General features: G+C 35.9%; 2 protein-coding genes and 1 non-coding gene across 3 annotated transcripts; all 3 read right to left on the reverse strand.

The window, feature by feature from the left end:
• Window positions 1–7,934: 7,934 nt before the first annotated feature.
• On the reverse strand, window positions 7,935–10,536 carry LOC137722495 (small ribosomal subunit protein eS8). The gene is made up of 5 exons (XM_068461510.2): window positions 10,416–10,536; window positions 10,239–10,311; window positions 9,069–9,402; window positions 8,417–8,586; window positions 7,935–8,329 (listed from the first exon to the last, which is right to left on the reverse strand). The coding sequence occupies exons 1-5, from the start codon at window positions 10,417–10,419 to the stop codon at window positions 8,245–8,247; spliced, it is 666 nt and encodes a 221-aa protein (XP_068317611.1). The 5' UTR covers window positions 10,420–10,536; the 3' UTR covers window positions 7,935–8,244.
• Window positions 10,537–11,719: 1,183 nt separating this feature from the next.
• Window positions 11,720–12,404, reverse strand: CYS2 (PHYTOCYSTATIN 2). The gene has a single exon (XM_068462661.2). The coding sequence runs from the start codon at window positions 12,260–12,262 to the stop codon at window positions 11,891–11,893; it is 372 nt and encodes a 123-aa protein (XP_068318762.2). The 5' UTR covers window positions 12,263–12,404; the 3' UTR covers window positions 11,720–11,890.
• Window positions 12,405–12,856: 452 nt separating this feature from the next.
• Window positions 12,857–12,960, reverse strand: LOC137724019 (U6 spliceosomal RNA). Its single transcript, XR_011067142.2, has one exon. It is a non-coding gene; the product is annotated as a U6 spliceosomal RNA (small nuclear RNA).
• Window positions 12,961–13,394: the final 434 nt, after the last annotated feature.

Raw genomic sequence — 13,394 nt, forward strand, 5'->3', positions numbered from 1 at the left:
AGTCTTCTCCCTTTCCTCTCTTTTGTTTCGCACTGACCCCAACTTTTCTTTTGTTCCTCTTCTTAGACAAAAGCCAATCCTCTTACTCATGGATTCTCTTTAATCTTCATATCTCATCAACAACATCAGGTATATATGCACCCATTTTAATTTCAAGTTTTGGCAAATTTAATTAGTGGGTTTTTGATATTTAGGAATTACAACTCTAATTCTTGTTATTTAGGGTTACTGTTCTTTCACTTGTTTTCCAAGCATTTAATTTTCTTTTCATTAGATGCTTATGCCTTGTACAGTGTGCGTATACAAACTCGTAATCTATTATTTTGAAAAGTGGCTTATTCTTTTTCATTTATTTGGTTCATTGGGTTGTGTAGTTAATCCAAAGTTGTCTTTTTCGATTCATCAATTTGCAAGCAATATGTTTGAAAAAAACAATTCTCATGTGTGGCTGCTAAAGTTAAAATAACTTGTAATTGTCTTTGAATTGGCATAACTGCTTTCTAAAATAGTTATTCTAATATTTTATACAAGTATTTTTAAAATTTCATTAAAAAAAAAATTAAAGAACCCATTAATTAAATTTGCCTAAACTTGAAAATTAAAATTGGTGGGTGCATGTGCTTTCGCCAAGAAGAGGAACAAAACAAAGTTGGGGTCTGTGAACGAAAGAGAGGCAAGGGAGAAGACTGGACAAATTGAACGGGAGTACAAGGGTATTTTGGTCCTTTACATGATATTTTAATATTGCATAACTTTTTTAAGAAAGAAGAAAAATAGTGGACAGGTGTCAAACTGGTAAGCAGCCACAGTGGCTATTCAGCAGGAGTTCCTGATTAAGCAGCCAAGTTTTGTCCCTTGGCTCTGGGAGAAATGTTAACGTGACTCTACTTTGACTCTATTGAACTTTCCGTCGTATTCATGTTTGTGGCACAATTTTTGTAACAACATTATATAAGTAAAAAAAATAAAGTGATTGAAAGTTCATGGAGAACATTTCTCTTGACTCTTAAGTCTCTAATGGCACCTTGTTCACTACCACTATGAAGTATTATTCTATCTTTGTTTGTCCACAAGAAGTTTGAAGTTTGATTTAAAATTTGATATTCAATTAATTTGCTCCCTAAAATTCCCTTTTTGGTCTCAATGTACATTTTTAATTTGAATTTGTCTAATTTTTCCTTTAAAACAACCAAAATTGAGTCATTCTACCCTATTTTCGTTACGGATGTCAAATGAAAGGGCAGTCGAGACATTTCATATTGTCAATACAAATTTTCGTCATCTTCAGTCTTGATGAAAATGCACCTGCAAAACAATCAACACATTTGATCAAAAACCTAAGCCCCACGCACCCATGAGGTGGGGGATTAGGCCAATGGATCTCCGATGCCTAATTTAGTTTCTCTGAAAAGATTATGTGTTTAGGGCTTTGAAGGGTATCAAGGGCTTAACGAAATTTGGTAGAGATGGAAGTATTTATAGGAGAAGGGGTCGTCCATGTTGTTAGGGTTTTGTCCTACGACATCCTATTGGCCAAGGTTTATGGAGAGAATTGTCTCAAGATATTAAATAGGATATAACATCTTGAATAAATATACCTAATTGATTTAAATATGAATTACTAACTTAAATATAGTCAATCTTCAATTGAGAATGTATTAAATATAGGATTTAGGTAATTAATTCTTATATTTAATGCTTTAACTTTTCATTGTCATGGGCAGGTGAGCTATGCGCAGTTGTATTCAGTTGATTTTTTTTTTTTTGGACAAACGATATTATTTACACTAAAGAGAGAGGGTGGGCTTAACCTCACAATGGGTTAGCAATAACCTGGTTCAAATTCACCTTTGGCAAGAATCGAGCCCAAGACCTCTCACTTACAAGTGAAGATGAATATCACTAGACCGTAGTACTAAGTGGCCAATCATATTTAGCTGATTAAACCTTCCGACTATTGAGGTGCGCATGGGAGTATCTGAGAAGCTTGCCCATTTAATGAGGGCAATCTTGTCCTTCTTGAGCAAAAATCCACATGTCACCTCTAGAACTTTTAGGGATTATTTTAGAGTCCACACATATCATGATGACAATAATGAGCCTTTGGTTGGCAAGGTAAGAAATTTTCAGACTGCCCTAAACTTCTAAAATTGTCATATATTTTGTTAACATGAACACAAAAGTGAGACAAATCCAGTTTCTAAACCCTGAAACCGTTGCCTATTTAATTATAATTAACTCATTGAATGATTTAACCCTCCAACATCGTTTATTGAAAAAAAAAAATTGCGCCTTGTAAGTTACAACGCATTGTTAATCATAGTAATTCCCAAGCCTATCTTTTCTCTTTATGCAGCTGCACCCCTCTCTCTCTCCTTCAGTTAAATTTAGGCCACAACGCATTGTTAAACACGCTCTTGACATTGAGCTAAGGAATTGAACGCTTGTTTACTACAAAGGCATTCACAATATTCATCAAGCAATCCAAGTAATCTATAAAACATGGTTTCAATTTTGATATTTTTTCAGCAATGATTGCATGAAACATTCACCATGCAGCATGAACTCTAATTTTACCTTTTTTTTTTGTTCAAATTATAGATTTAGCTTAAATTTATTGTTCTTATAATTGTGGTGAATTGAATATGTGTGAATAAGAGAAGAAAAAAAATGGGATTTTTCAAACCCTACACACATGGGAGCCGCAGCCTGAAACCGCGCTTCTTGAGCCACCAAGTCGTTCCTGCTCCAAAACTCTAAGGTCCAAAACAAAACCATTTTGCATCACCTTTCTTATGGACCTGGGCTGCTTGCAGTCGACCCACAACCCAATTGGGCATATGCACCAAACCGTCCCACTTTTTTTTTTCTTTTTTTTTTTTCTTTTGGGCCTTGTTTTTTTTTTTTTTTTTTTTTTTGGCTCTCATGAAATAACAAGCCCATGGGTTAGGCTTGATTTTTCACTTTTCCTTCTTAGCCCAATAATTGGGTATATAATCTGTTAACCCATTTACTTCTCCTTTGTTGCCCAGCAACCCAACAACCACCCTTTTGGGCCTGCAAGCCACGACAGCCCCATATTTTGGGTCGTCCTTCATTCTTTTCACACATAGGTCCTGAAGCTATTCCTGTTCACTACATATGTATATTGTGTTTGTTTGCAAGTATCATGAACCTAGAGTTCGTACTTAAACTCGAACTTGCAGTTTTGAAAATAAGTGCTATAGAAATTCGAAATTTCATAAAACAATACACCCGTAAAATTCCAAAGTTCTTGTAGGTGATTTGTTAGGATTACATGTAGATGATGCTTTTAAAAACAACTGTAAAATTTAGTTTGTGCAAATTACTTTATTGTCCATAATTTTATTTTGTGATAGAAGACAAAAATATTTTTTCACCATCTTATAGTTGACAAAAAGAGTTTCATTAATATGTGGTTTAATTTAACTTCTTCCTTACAAATATGTTATGTGTAAATAAACTAACTTGAAATATGTCCAATTTTATGGAAAGAGATCCTCTTCGGATCCTTTCCACCAAATCCACCCAATCAATCAATACAGACCCTTGAAATTTGATCCAACGGCTACAAACAGGGGGCCTCTTTAAAAGTTATAACTACTGTAGCCGTTGAACTAAATTTCAAGGGTCCGAATTAGGTAATTGGATGGATTTGGTGGAAGAGATCCGGAAAGGATCCCTTTCCCAATTTTATGGCCTAACAATTAGATTAGTCCAATTTTTAGTTATTTTTTTATTTAGGTCCATGAATAGGACTCCATATGTCAGCACTTTTTGTTGTTAGGTTGATACTTTGCATTGTGATTACTATTTTACTCTACTATATCTATTCAATGGGAAAAGAAAAAATAGAAAATGATATGATCGGTACTTTGATAGCGATTCTATTTGTTAATAATCGTTATAAACATAGCGACTATTACACAAAAGAGTCGCTATTTTCATACCGATCCATCCCTTTTCAATTTTTTTTTTCAGTTTTTTATTTTATTTTTATTTTGTTAATATTCGTGTTTTTCAAAATATATTATAATTCATTTTTAAATACTTGGAATCAATGATTTAAAACCTAAATTTAAAGATATTTTTCTATTTTCTCACTTTAAGAATCAATAAAAAGTAGTTTCAGGACCTAATAATCGGTAGGATCACATCCAAAGGTTTTGCAATATTTTCCTTAACTCCAGCGCAAAATATTTCTTAAAACTAAAAATTTCAATTTCTTTTTTCACAAAAAATTGTGTGCTATAAGCCAAAGTTAGAGTCATTCTATTTGCACCACATATTTCCTAAAATTAATTTTGGACATTTTCAAAATTCCGGACACCTATAAGTCTCTTGCTGGGCCTCGCTATTAGTTATATTATTTTTCTATTTTTTTTTTCAACTCAGGTAACCTATTAGTCGGCATAAACCCATATTTCAACTGATCTTTTACAATCTAAATTACCTATCATACAAGTATTTTTACAGTCTAAACTATATATCATATAAGTACTTGTACAAGCTAAACTACCTATCATATTATAATATTAGTCGGCATAAACTTAGATTTCAACTGATCTTTTATAATCTAAACTACCTATCATACAAGTACTTTTACAATCTGAACTACCTGTCATATAAGTACTTGTACAAGCTAAACTACATATCATATTGTAACTACCTATCATGGTGGAATAAGTAATTTTACATGATTCTAACAGTAAGATGTAGTCTTTCATCTTGGTAATGTTAAAAGCCCCCGAAGCTAACACAATCAATGTCAAAAGCCCCTTGAGCAATTATTTACATAAGACAATCAATGTATAATGCTCGCGAATCATGTAGACTAGAATCATGTAACAAATACCAGCAAAAATGAAGCTTACTGTAAACGACACAACGAAAACATGTAAAATTACTTGTAGTTCTCATAGCTTCATGTGAATTCAAATTCAAATTTGGATACTAATTTGCAAGAATCGCGAGGAAAATTCAAAATAGGAATCGGATATAGTTTTTGATGAAACGACGAGATTTGATGAGTAGCTTTTTTTTTTTTTTTTTTTTTTCCTAATACAACAATATATTTTACACTAAAAAAGATGAGAGTTTTTTTATGAAATGATGAGATTTGATGTGTAACTTAAAGTTCCATGTTAATTCTGGAAGAGTCATGATAAAACATTCAACGATAGTCGGTGCAATTTTGTTTTCAAATTATGGACACTTTAATTGCTCTACTTATTAGACCCTACCTATGACTGTGCAATACATTAGATCCATATCAAAACATGCGGATCAGGATCCTCTCCTGAGCAAAGGGTGAGGATCCTCCTGACCAAGCCCATTGGGCCATTAAAATTTTATCCACAACTACAAACAGGGGCCCCCTCTAAAAGTTAAATAATTGCAGCCGTTGGATAAAATTTCAACGGCCCGATAGGCTTGGTTAGGAGGATCCTCACTAGGAATGGGCAAATACCTATTGGTTATGGGTGACTGCGGTTATCTGCCCATTTAAATTTGATGGTTACGATTATGGGTAACCGTTTACCCGTGAAATTTAAATGGACGGTTATGGGTATTATCCGTGGTTATAAACAGGTACCCACTTAACCTTTATTTTAATATATGTAAAACTACAAAAAAAAAAATAAATAAATAAATAAAAAATTAGTTTCTAACTAAGTTTAGTATGTCGAGATATATTTGGTTATAAAGGGTCATATAATATATATATATGCCTCACTTGAGAGAAAAATATAGTTGATAGAACGGGTTAATGTTTAATATATGTGATTGAATGTGATGAAGCATTAGTGTTCGACAATTTTGTTTTGGAGTCTTTTGGAGTTTTGACCAATTCAAGATAATGATTACCTTGAGCATTTAGAAATATGTTATTATTAGATGATGCTGTTTGGGCTCGAAATAATATTGTTGGGCCGAGCATAGGGTTGTGCTCAGCCCAAAGCTGTGTCAAATACTATGGGCTGCCTGATGGATTCTGGGCCATTTAGCAGGGTCGGTCGAGTCCTATCATAAGAAGGAGTATGCCAGATAAATAAAGAGGGTCGAGGAAGTCCTGGTGCAACTAGGATTCTCGGCCATCGAGGAATAAAGCCTCGAAGGGGGGTAAGTTCAAAGTCCTAATGGGAGTAGGGTTGTTCGAAGTAAAGTTGGAACGGGGCAAGGACTCCCAATCCAGATAGGGGTTTGATTCGGTCTCAAGGAGTGGGTGCTATAAATACAAGAAATCATGCAACAAAGAAGGACGTTCAATTCAACACACAACTGCCTTGCGCAAAACCTCTCAAACATCTTGAGATTTTTTATTTTCTTTTTCCACCAACACATCTTCAGTTTGGATAAACAGCACTGCGTTTAGGCCGACTGGTTACCTATCCAAGTCTCGGCCGAGGAGGGTTTTCGAATCCTTATTGGCAGGGGTCATCTTATCAACCTTCTCGGCAAAGTAAGGTGTCACGAGTTACGACATTCGGCGTATCGGACGCGAGTGATTTTATGATTGGGTATTCACAAGTGAGTTTTAGAGTTCGGCATTCTAACGGCCGAACCACGTTCACTATCAAGACATACATCACCTTTGAATATTTGTGCCCGTATAGTCTGGTGTCGATTCGACGTACTTATACTCTTACGAATATAATCACGGTGATCGAATCAGGCACCGACGATTTGTGAACTTCGCAGAACTAGCAGCCTCGTCTTCAGGCTTTAGAACCCAAAGACCGAGAGTGTTCCTTCCTCGGTCGCAGTTGCAAGATTAAGAAGTCAGCAACGCGCTTAAAGCGACAACAACGAATTTTACTCCTCGACCGACCTCGGCCGACGAGTTGGCACGCCCCGCATTTAACTGAAGGACTTAGTTAGCCTATTAATTACTAAACATGCGCGCCACGTAGGCTTTGTAATTTTTAGAATCAACAGATGCGTACCTACATATATATATATATATATATATATTTAATTGGCCTCGAGTTTTCAATAAATATTTGACCCCAAAATTAGAAATCGATTAAATAGCTTGGATCGATGAACATATGTTTTTAAATAAAAATCCAAATATTTATCAAATTAGCCTATTAACAGACTGATGCGTACTTACATATATATATATATGTATGTATGTATGTATACAAGAATATTAACTAACCTACAACCATGCATGATTCTTGTAATAGATTGACCGTCACCTAATTGGGAGACATCGCATATATTCATAAATAATATTGCCATTAATATAAAAAATACATGTTAAATGTACTTATAACGGTATTTAATAGTTAAAAAAAAAAGAAAATTATGACAAATTTCTTTTTAATTTTCAAGTTGTTAAAAAGATAGATAGACGGGTAAATAAAAAATGTAAATGAGTACGCGATTATGGATAAATAGGTATGATTAACCGTTTATAAACAGTTATGGGTATTGGTATACCCGTTTATATAAATACCCAATGGATGAACAGTTATGTGGGTAAAAACTCAAACGGTTCTGGATAAATAACCGCAGTTATCCGCCCGCCATAACCATTGCCCATCCCTACTTGTAACTCATTTAAATAAGTAATCACTCCACCGTGCTAATATTGCTTATACAGAAAAATAAAACATAAATTAACAATTCGCCCAGCACAAGAGTGGTGGGAAAATTGAGGCCTGCTTGTTTGAACCATCATTGTGGCGACAAATTAATTCATGTAAAACATTCACATTGGAAGGTCTTTTACGAGAATGGCATCGTCAAAGGAAACTGGACGCATTGCAGAAACTGCTTTCTCGGTTCACAAACTCAGCAAACAAGCTTCAACGAAAGAATTAAAACTAGTATGTCGAAGAAACTGAATAAACTTAGCACACCGTCGTTGATCAACAAAATTTCAAAGCTCTAGTAAAATAGGATTAGATCAAACAGCGCTCGAACACCAAGATTTATAGAGTTCATAAAACTCCGGATTGAATTGTATCCAGATCCACCAAACTCAACATTCACTACACCAGTTTGCTTCGACTCGCGCCATAAAAATATTAAATGACTAGTAATAGGTATAAAAAAGAGGGTCAACATCTAGTAAAATCATGAAATACCGGATATGCCAAGCAAAACTCAGAAAGATTTGCGTTAGATATGGCCTAGGCAAATGATAAACATCCCAGCTAAAACAGATATCATAGAAAGCCAACAAAAGAAAGAACCTCGTCAACAAACTGTTTATGCAGCAGCGCCAGCACCCTTTCCCTTCTTCCTCTGGAGCTTCTTCATGTAAAACTCAAGTTCCTTACCCTCCAAGATGTACCTGACGAAAAGTATGCAAGACAAAATAAGATGATGCAAACACAGAAATACAACTGAAGAGAATAGTAACACGAGTTATTAGACTCACCCATCACATCTCCCACATTGGCCTGGACGGGAAGATATGCAAGCCAGCAATCTCCCACCTCCAAACTGCTCTTCAATATGGGGGTCTAGAGTGCGACCTTGCTGACGTTTCTCAAGTTTCCTGGCAACATGATTACTCTTTTTTGCTTCCTCTGTAGTTCCTTCTCCTTCCTGCTTGTACATATAAAGATAGAACTAGTTAGTGTGATAATGAAATGAAATTACCGTCCACTAACAAATACAAAGTGAGAACTGCAAAGGACGGGTGATGACATGAAAGCCTATACGAAACCACTTATCCTTATTTCACAAACCATACACATGCACACCGTCGCCTATAAGTTACTGAAAAAACCTTGATGGGCCCTAACAATACATACCCACATCATTCGTGTTTTTATTATAACCAAATAGGACAGTGAGATTTGACATCACTTCTCAATACTTCTCTCCACGCTAACCTCACTACCCTCACAATGCAATTCAACAACTATGTGCAGTTACAAGTCAGTGCAACCATTCAGAAGTGAATACTAATTTTCAAGCCAGGTTGTTCTACATTGACAATGATGATATGTAAGTAAGTAGAGGGTCAATAAATTATCCCGCCCAATGTAGCAAACAAAAGGTGTCTGAATTCACAAAAAGCTTACCTCTGGGGTATCCTTCTTAGCAACAGCAGACTTCTTCTTTCTGCCAATTTCAACTCCGTAATGCTGGAGGTACCACTGCTTAAATGGAGCTGCATCCACCTGGACAATGGCGCTTTTCACCAGAGTTTGTGTTCTAACAAGCTCATTGTTTGACGCATTGTATACAACATCCAGGAGACGGGTTTTGCGAGTAACGGCTTCACTGCCCCACGAGAAGTTCCCAGTATCCAACCTGAGAGCTCTCCATTTGACATTGCCTCCTCGCACACGGATTCTCCTTACAGTCTTGTTGCTGGAGAGCTTAGTATTTGCAGGCTGACGGCCGAGCTCATACCTGGTTCAGTCCAAAGAATGAGAAACAATTAAAAATTCATAACCTTACAATTGTCTATCTTTCAAGCAAAATCAACAATTTTATTCCTCAAAAATCCTAGATGGTTAAATTCCCTCTTAATTCCCCATTCTAGGCAATGCCACATGCACAGTACCAATGGGATTCAAGATCTACGCTAGTTCTATCCTATTCTATTCTCTTCCTGGGAATCCCAAAGGAAAACCTGTGACGGTTCATTTCACATTCTTTCTAGCGATATCACTGCTTCGACTAAGCTAACAAATGAGAATGTTTAGCAGGACTAACAAACTCCAAAATTCATTAACGGCAGAAATGACATATTGAAATTAAGATTCTTTTAAGTTTTATGCGCCAAAATTGTAAAGCCTAGATACCATGAAATAGATAGAGCCATGTAGCAAAATTTTAAACCTCACAAAAGCATACCAACCCGAAAAATCAAAACAGATGAAACATGGTGTTTCAGCGTAAACAAATTCGAATAAAAATGCGAGACTTCAGTTGCATTTGCTATCTAGAAGTTAAGATACAAATCACATTCTCTAAGACAAGCACTAATCATAATTTCCACATAGAACCCAGTATTTAGCCTAGCAATCCAATGTGGGCACCAACATACTCACAAAAAATCGGAGAACACAACGAAAAACTTAGAAATAATTTACGATTAATAACAGATCAGTCGCCTAATTACAACATAACAAATCACTAAAAAAAATATTACAAAGGGCAAATAATAGAAAATGAAGGAAAATTAACAAGCAATCAAAGAGTAAAGCAGAGAGAGAAATGGGGTTGAAGGTAGAAAGCATTACTTTCTCTTCTTCCTCCATGCCTTCTTCTTGCCTCCAGTAGCACGGCGCTTGTGCATCGAATCACGTGAGATACCTGCATATTATCACATATACAAAACCAGTGACACACATACAGAGAGAGTGAGAGGAAGAGAGAGAGAGAGAGAGAGAGAGAGAGAGAGAGGGTCTGAGTGGTACCCATGGTTCCGGAGTGAGAGAGAGCTTCGGCGAGACCACCTCCTCCTCCTCCTCCGCGCTTCGGCTAAAGTAAAACCCTGAAACCTTGTTCTTTTAAAAGAGGGTGGCTGTCAAAACCCTAGGGAGATTATACGAGCCTGAAGGATATTTTCGTCCTTTTAGGTGGCTATTTTTATTTTATTTTATTTTTCCTTTTTCCTTCTTGTGTTTTTATTGAAAAATTGCACAAATACCATCTGACAATTTCGAACCGTTCGGTAACTTAAAAAACAAACAATCAAGTATTATTTCACTAAATAAAGTTATTGTGCGAATTTTATAATATTTTTTTAAGATGTTATTGTGATAATTTTATAAAATATTATTGTGCAAATTTTAAAATGTTATTGTGCGAATTTTATAAAATATTTTTTCAAGTAGAGATTCGTATTTTTACAAATGTGTGCGCTGGTTTAATTTGAGAATGATTTTAAGAAAATAAAAAACATTAAAACGTGTTTGATAGGAAAATACCGATTCATGTTTGGTTATAATATACATTTTACGATGGTGAGTATGCAGATATAGTAGTTATCACATAAAGACATAAAAATGAGCTAAAGTCTAAACTGTATAAGTTTTTTCGACTTTCAAAATGATGGATAATCATAACTTCCCATCAATTATCTTTTTTAAAAAATAAAAATAAAAACTTTTTATGTTTAAATCAGAATCGAGAGATATCGTCCCTATATCTTAAATATTATAAAAACATTTATATTTTGTACTATATTTGACCATCTCTAACATTTCATTTTCAATTACCATCGTATTGGATGGAGGCAGATTGTCTGCCGTCTTCTTTGAGAGCCCTTCTCATCTCTCTCTCTTATTTTGTGCGATCACGATTAAATCACGTCAATATTTTATATTGATTTTTTTATAAAAATAATAAAACAAAAAGTAATAAGAATATAAGAGGAGATGGGAAGGACATCCAAGCAGACAATCTGCCTCTAATACGTACCCATTGGATACGTCCGTCAAGAAGTTGAAGTACGGGTTCAACTCGCTTTTGCCTTTGCCTTTTCAGTTAAGTAATTGAATTTAGGAAGGTGGAGGTCAATCATGGTCTGTGGCTGGAGCCTGGAGAGGTGGTCCGGGTGGAGCATGTGCTTTGAGTTTGGCGGAGGCTGAGGCGGTGAGAGGTCCTTCTCTGGCTTGCATGGTGCACAGTTTCTTACACGTTGAACTTAGATAAAAACCTGCCGAGAAAGCGGATTCACGGATTCACAGTTACGTGACGTTTCGAAAAACTCGAAAGCTTGCAAAGAAAGCGGTTCACGGATTCACAGCGGACCCCATTTATTGATACAACTGCATGAACACATTCCATATTTTACACAACCCAGATTCCCAACACAAATAACAAAACAAAAACCCAGAAACAAAACACAGATTCGAGATCAAACATTTTGAATCCAAATTCGAATCAATCATTTGGGACCGTGAGGGGCAAAGTTGAGCAATTGCTTGGAACGGAGCCACGGCTTCACCACCACCTCCGAATCGAACAACATGTGGACCCCATTCCTCACCGCCGACATCTTGAGGTAGTACTTGAGCCCGGAAACCACCTGGCTCTGCGCCTCCACCACCTCCAAGAACTGAAGCTCTCCGCCGCCGTCCATCTTCTGGGTACCCCTCTGCCTGTTGTACTCCTCTACCGAAAACCTCCCCAACTCTTGAACCTCCTTGTTCGTCTTCACGTTCTCGATCTCCTTCCTTCCCCCGAGCATGCCGCCGTACCCATTCGACGCGACGAAGAGGAGGCAGATCATAAGGGCAAAAATCGGAACTTTCATCATGATTTTGTATTGTTTATTGGAAAACAGGATATTGATTCGACTTTGCTAGTGGGTTTTTCTGGGTTTTCGAAATTTGCTGCGAATGAGGATTGAAATTGATGGGTTTTGGCAGAATCTGGTGGGTCTTATAGTTATATTTCTGGGGTATATTGTGGAAAAAATAGGGGACGTTTGGACGCGCAAATTAAGAAGGTGGGGATTGCAACACAGACGGCGTGCCGCGTCTTAGTTTGCTGGGAAACGACACGTCGCAAACCACCTACGTGTAGGCACACCAACTGGCACTGAGGGATTTTTTTTTTTTTATGATGAACGGGATAGAGGTTTTGATGGGTGTTCCTTTTTCTCCCTTCAATTTCTGCTTTTTGGAGAAGCCAAAATTCATGTCTTATAGTTTTCTGTTTTGTAGCTGCTTCACCGGATGATCATCTTTGCCTAAGTGAATTTTCTGAAATTTTGTTAAGAATCACATTAGAAAATGTAGAATTATGTTAAATTCAGTCACCTTGTGCGAGCGATTCTAATCTTAAAAGTGTCGGTCGCATAAATTTGATGAACAAAAATCTCATATAGTGAACAAATTCTTATTCACAAAAAAAATTGGACAATTTTTCGTTTTATGCTTGTCATTCTTGTGGAGAGATCATGCTAATCTTTTTTGAATCATCCAATTTTATCGGATGTCCTTCATAGAGGACAAACACACTGACTCTTTCATTTATAAAATATTTTACAAAATTGTTACAATTGTGAAAGAGAAATTCAAACTCGAGTGTAGAGTGAGCAAACAAACTATTATATGAGTCATTAATTTATATATAAAACCAACGCAAAAGATGAATAGTGTTTTTGGTGTCACCAAGCTTCAACAAAAATATTTGGACAAAAATGCCTCAAAAATAAAAAACTTCAAAGGCATCCCAAAATAATGCAACGGTATTTTCGTCATTTTAACAATGTTTTTTTTAATAATTAATTTTTTGTAATTTTTTTTAATTAGTACCTCACAATAGGCTAGCAATAATGTAATTCAATCAGCAGTTCATTCAATATTATTTTTTCTATTTTTAAACATGTTCAAAACATCTTAAGAGGCGTGCAATGTGTGATGACCCGTCCCTAATTTTCTATG

The sequence above is a fragment of the Pyrus communis genome, chromosome 4 (assembly GCF_041283825.1).
Source record: "Pyrus communis isolate YQ-2024b chromosome 4, ASM4128382v1, whole genome shotgun sequence".
Classification (NCBI taxonomy): Eukaryota; Viridiplantae; Streptophyta; class Magnoliopsida; order Rosales; family Rosaceae; genus Pyrus; species Pyrus communis.

What these genes read in the sequence shown, in the direction of transcription:
- LOC137722495 (XM_068461510.2), bottom strand. An exon ending in CTAAGAAGGATACCCCAGAG is followed by an intron (nt 8,587 to 9,068) that starts GTAAGCTTTTTG and finishes ATGTACAAGCAG; the next exon opens with GAAGGAGAAGGAACTACAGA. An exon ending in CAATGTGGGAGATGTGATGG is followed by an intron (nt 8,330 to 8,416) that starts GTGAGTCTAATA and finishes ACTTTTCGTCAG; the next exon opens with GTACATCTTGGAGGGTAAGG.
- CYS2 (XM_068462661.2), bottom strand. Translation starts at nt 12,262, where the DNA reads ATGATGAAAGTTCCGATTTTTGCCCTTATGATCTGCCTCCTCTTCGTC.